Source organism: Coenobita brevimanus, chromosome 18, assembly GCF_032717465.1.
Source record: "Coenobita brevimanus isolate Jiangsu-jjx chromosome 18, ASM3271746v2, whole genome shotgun sequence".
NCBI lineage: Eukaryota > Metazoa > Arthropoda > Malacostraca > Decapoda > Coenobitidae > Coenobita > Coenobita brevimanus.
The window spans coordinates 26,434,336-26,440,335 of NC_136971.1; the positions used below are offsets into that span (position 1 = coordinate 26,434,336).

At 40.4% G+C, this 6,000-nt stretch overlaps 1 protein-coding gene across 1 annotated transcript in view; it reads right to left on the minus strand.

Annotated features, from left to right (window-relative positions):
• The window catches only part of LOC145391436 (uncharacterized), a 192,425-nt gene extending 190,947 nt beyond the window's left edge, over window positions 1–1,478 (minus strand). Inside the window, exons 1-3 of the mRNA XM_080266049.1 lie at window positions 1,470–1,478; window positions 1,233–1,355; window positions 672–892 (exon numbers count right to left, since the gene is read on the minus strand). Coding sequence (XP_080122175.1) covers window positions 672–892; window positions 1,233–1,355; window positions 1,470–1,478 — 353 coding nt within the window. The remainder of the gene's footprint in view (window positions 1–671; window positions 893–1,232; window positions 1,356–1,469) is intronic.
• Window positions 1,479–6,000: the final 4,522 nt, after the last annotated feature.

Genomic DNA, 6,000 nt, shown 5'->3' on the forward strand with positions numbered 1-6,000 from the left:
CCGAAGTTTGGCTTCCTTGGGTCTGAAGGGAGGCTCGACATACAGGCTGCCTCTGAAACTGTTTTCGTCATATAAGTAATGACCAGGTATTGCTTCAGTGTTGTTGTAAATTTAGTACACTTGTAAGTTTTGACGCAATAACTGGTTATGCATGCGATGTTTTTTACATGTCTTGCTTCTGATAAGACAATCGGCCATTAAATGATTCCCCATCAGATATTATGCTTTTTAAAGCTTGTATATTGACACAACAGTAACATGTAATCTTGTAAATATAATTGTTAATAATCAAACGTTTCAATTCAGAAGAGCCGATTATTAAGACATAATGGTGACTTTACCCCATCACGACCCCACCATAAGGGATTTTAGAGATGACATTTATATTACATAATACAAATATATTGACCGCCGTTCTTACTTTACAATAGCGCGATAAAAGGAAAAAACACTGCAGAATTAGTGGCATTCAGCTGCTGTGGCTATTGACCCACTTGTCTGTGTGCATGGCATCTCGGCATTTATGCTAACTAACCTTGGTTGTACAACTTTGTAATCTTAAATTACTGTGATGCAAGTTTGTATTCTACAAAAGTTAAGTGAGGTCAGTATACAAGAGCTGAAACCCATACTTTTATGGTTCACTACTATATTTCGGCCGCCATACAAACCCTCGTACTGAAGTCCGGAAGAGGAGCAGCAAAAGTGAGTTCGTCATAGAAAGAATCTTGCTGAGATGCTGGAGGCAGCTATATTGGAGACGTGTGAGGACGAGAAGTCTTGTTGGCCATACCAGGAGACGATTTTTGTACAGCAACTCAGTGACTTCTGCCAGGAAGGCTGGGTCATCACTTACCACCACCACTGTTACAGACCCTGTAACTTGTCGCAGCTGGCAATGAACAAGAAGGCAAAGGGTTAACCTTATTGACAGCATAAGGGTCCCAGATTATCCTGGAACACAAACAGCGACAATCATTGTTTCATCTACATCATCAAGTGATTTACTGCTTGGTGAACAATGACAAGAATGAAGTATATTACGCCCAGCAGACTGTTGGACGCAGTTTGTTATCTCCAGGAATCCCCTGAAAGAATTTAAGACCCTCTGAACTGTACTCGTATGAACTGTCAGTGCCTTATCCACTTCATGACTAGAGTGCAAATCCTTCAGTAGTGGGATAATATGAAAATGGTCTACCTGGCACTGCAGTAACGTGAGACTGACCTACCTGACGAGCCTGGCTGACGATATGCGAGATCTGTGCCTGGGTCTCATTAACATCCCGGCTTTTTGCTGCCACTTCAAATACGCCCACACCCCATGCCGCTTCAACCTTACCAGTACCATGGAACTGTAAAGTATTTCTAGATGGGTTATGTTTCTGATAATTATAAAATACCTTTCTCAGGGAATCTAAATATGAAAAGTATACAAATGTCCCGTATTTTCATCCTGGCGAATTTACTGTCCCCATGTAACCGTTGAACTAGACACACACTCACAGAAAAAAGAAGAAAGAAAAATAGAAATGTAAGAGAAAGCAGAACCAACAGGTTTGTCCGACAGATATTCCTTCTTTTCTGCAAAGCACGTTAATACCTTCACGCCTTGTTCCCAGCTTCAGACTTAGCGCTCCATCGCTGAGTATCCATAAGGGTACTACTCCTGGATTCAACATTTCACATTGTCATGAAAGTAAGTAAGTGATAGATTGGGGCGCTCACCATCCACTCACTCAATGTAGTGCTGCATTAAGGTGTCTTCCCTTTCCTCTCTTGCTTAAATTCCTTCCTATTCTGTCATTATTTCCTTCATTCTTTCCTCCTCTTTCTTTCTACGGGTGACTTTACACTCCCTCTTCTGTCTGTCTTTCCATCGTTCTTCCTCTTCCTTCTGCCTGTGGGTGACTCTACACTGAATGACAAGCCAAATGATCTGTATACCAGAGAATCATTTACTACGCAGGGTGGTAACCATATAACCAAATTATGGTGCCTGGTAGTTAAGTAGGTAACTAAGGCCCTCCAGTTGGATTGAGCATGTGCAGGTTAATATCCAACGGGTAGTTGGGGTTTATTGCTCACGTAATGCCACTCGGGGATGAGTGAGGCTGGTCACTCTCATCTTAAATGTCAGGACCAACTTGCCTAACCCCGGGATCCAACTCTTCTCATGGGGCACCACAGGATTGGATGACGATGATGATGATGATGATGTAATCAATAGGTACATCATGAACTCCTTTATTGCCCCAGGACTAGACTAGTTAATCTTGGCATTTAAGAAAACTGTGACTACTCATTCTTTCGTTAGTGACACTGCGTGGGCAATAAACCTCAAGAACACCTCGGAATAAACCGTCGTAAGCCACATCTGGTTAGAGCGAGCTACCCTCTAGACAACTAGGCATATGTCTAGTTAAATGCTTTCCATTACAGTAAACGATTTCCTGGGTAACAGTGAACTGGCTGACTTGTTATTCAGTGCAGAGCCACCTGAAAGCAGCAGTGAACCAAGCGAGTAGTTGGTGGGGGCCCAAACTATCACTGTGTATATTTTGGCTATTGAAATTATTTCTTAACCCATTAGCTCCCAGAGTTCCTGGGCCACGGATTTTGCTGGAAGGGTACTAAGTGTGCCGCCCTCAGCCTATCGGCTCATAGTCGTAAAGCTCATCACTCCCTGCCCCGGGGTTCCCTTCTGTATTAATTTTTTAAAATGCCCGCCTTCGTCCTGTATTGAGAACACTGGACGCAGATGGGTTGGTCAACAGTACGGGTCCACATTCCTCTTCCAGTTCGTTGTTGGCAAGCGCTGTTCTACAGGCAAGTCACAAGAGTGTTGGAGGAGGGATCGCACAGAGATGACAGACAAAAGGAGAAAAGCAATGCCCTTGTTTGTTGCGGGATGGGAGGGGGAGGTAGCGTGGTGGGCATTGTGAGGGATTGTGAGGTTCAGGATATATATATATATATATTGTTACATAGCCTATGATTTCTATATATATATATATATATATATATATATATATATATATATATATCTATATATATATATATATATATATATATATATATATATATTGTTACATAGCCTATGATTTCATCATCCTTTGTATAATTATAACGTACAGTATGGTGCATGTTTGATCACGATTCGCCTCATGGCTTCCATAGTGACCAGGCTTGCGTGTTCTACCTCACTCCCCCCTTCTCCCCCTTATAGTAGAGTAAGTCGTTCTTTCTGTTGTTCAGAGCAGGATTGTCAACTCTTTGTCCCCTATGGCTTCATTTGCACGTCCTTCTTACAAGATGTATCAAGCTCTGCCTGCCCCTATATAATGAACTCAGTGTCTGCATTAATTGCCACTTAGATCTACTCCTCATTTTGTTCACATCTCTGTCCTCCCCTGTATAGTGTATTTTTGTGAGTGCTCAGGAAGTCTCCAATCATCTAGCTGCTGTATAATTTGAGTATAAGAGTTATTACCATTTTTCTTGTACTGTGTGGCCTGAGGCGTTGATTCGTGGGCCTGTTAGGGTTTTTGTGATTCATGTAAAATTTTTGATGTCAGCCAATATTAATAATATTTTGTATCTGTAATAATATATCTTACTTTAACTAAGCATTATCCGGTTCTCTCATTTATCAGGGCTGAATTAGATAAATTTGTTCTTGCTAAATTCGTGTTAATAGAGGCTATTGCAGTTAACCGTATATGTAACCTGTTTTGCCATTACATTATCCTTATGAGTCCTGAATGTTTAGTTGTTAGTTTGAGCATTAAACTTTAACTTGTAATTTTACGTAACTCTTTTGTTTTGAACCCGGAACTTTGAGGGACAGTAGTGATTTTAGTATTCTCACTTGAACTGTTCATTATCTCTCTCTGTTCTGTAACATAAATTTGGCAACCTCTTATCAGGATATTCAGGATATTATCATAAGGATATTACTTGATATTTTGTGACTGTGATTTATTCATGATGTCTACTATTACTACTCTTGATGAAGCCAAAGACTTTTTGTCAAATGTGCAAACAGTGTGTGATGTAGAAAACAGAACAAAAGAATGTACTTAAGCTTGTTGCTCAACAATTGGGAATTGCTGTTCGCTCTCATCATTCTAAAGATCAAATTGTTGACATGATTAAGAAAAGCTTGTTTAATGTAACTCCTTCAGATGAGCAAATGCAGATTGAAATAACTAAGTTACACCTAGCCCTGCAGGAGGCTCGTGCTAAGGAGGCTGAGTTTCAGACTCGTGCAAAGGAGGCTGAGTTTCAGACTCGTGCAAAGGAGGCTGAGTTTCAGGCTCGTGCTAAGGAGGCTGAGGCTAAGGAGACTGAGTCTCAGGCTCATATTCAGGAGGCACAGGCACAGGCTCAGGCACAAATTGAACTTGCTAGGATTCAGGCAGACCATGAGTATCGCATGAAACAAGGTGGAAATTGATCATCTAGCTCTGATGATTTTGATGTGACTAAAAATGTTAAACTTGTCCCTCCTTTTAATGAATCTGATTTAACAAAGAATTTTCAGTTGTTTGAGAGGGTAGCTATAGGTTTTAATTGGCCCAAAAAGTATTGGCCAGTACTCCTTCAAACTGTTCTCACCGGCAAAGCTCAAGTAACTTATGCATCTTTGCCTCAGGATCAATCTGATAATTATGATGTAGTTAAGAGCTTGATTCTTAAGGCCTATGAGCTTGTTCCTGAAGCCTATAGAGTAAAATTTAGGACAACTTATAAGCAAGATAAGCAATCCCATGTTGAGTATGCAAAAATCAAAGATCTGTTAGAGCAGTGGTTAAATTCTAAGAATGTAAATTCTGATTTTGATAAATTTAAGCAGATGATTTTGCTGGAGGACTTCAAAATGTGTATTAATAAAGATGTAAGCCTATATCTTGATGAGAAAAGAATAGATAATTTGTCTGATGCAGCAGTTTTAGCTGATGAATATGTTCTCACTCACAAGAGATATTCTAAAGAAAAAAGGAAAGCTGAGAGTAAGTACGTTGCCCCTACTCAGAGTACAGATAACAGGAAAGAGAATAAAGAAGATGTTTCTCAGGAAGTAAATACCAGCTTCACCTCTAGATTTCAGAAAAGTAAATGTACTTATTGTAATAAGCTTAGTCATACTAAGGAGAAATGTTTCAGGAGACAGCACGATGTGAACAAAAAGGAGTCTTTAAATATTCAGTCAATTGGTCTAGTGTCCACCCATGAGAATTCCCAGAATTCTTTAACTGAATTAACTGAACCTGCTTTGAAGGGTAAATTAAATTCTCATGATGAAGCTCCTCTTTTGAGCAGTAATGTGGGTGACACTCTCAAGAGTTCATGTGCTAATTTCCTGCCTGATGGTTTTGTCAGTCCTCTGGACAGTAATGGCAGGAAATCAGTTAAAATATATCGTGATACAGGTGCTTGCCAATCCCTTATGCTGACCAGTGTTCTAGGCTCTAATGTTAATTCTTCTGATGAAACTGTAATCTTACAAGGTGTAGGGAATAATTACCTCTCTGTCCCTCTGTGCAGAGTGAATTTAGAGTCTGGTTTTGTTAATGGTTCCGTTATGGTTGGGTTGGTTGAGACACTCCCAATGTCAGGTGTAACTTTCTTACTTGGAAATGATGTTGGTGGAAGTCAAGTGTGTCCAGCTCCTCAGTTGTCTAGTGAGCCGGTAACTGCGACCCAGGATTGTGGTGTCCCTGATGTGTTCTCTGTATGTGGTGTCACTAGGGCTAAATCTAAAGTTACTGGTGACTTAGAGGATAATGATGTTATCCTAGCTGATACTTTTCTTGCTAATTTGGACCACTCACCAGATGAGGCAGTACCCCGTAGCGTTGAAAATTTGTCTCGTGAAGAGTTGGTTGAGTTCCAGGTTGCTGACCCTGAGTTGCAAGGTCTAGCTAACTCTGCTTGCAGTGAGGAAGAGTCAGCTGGTGCTTCTACTTGTTATTATATAAAGTCAGGAGTACTTAT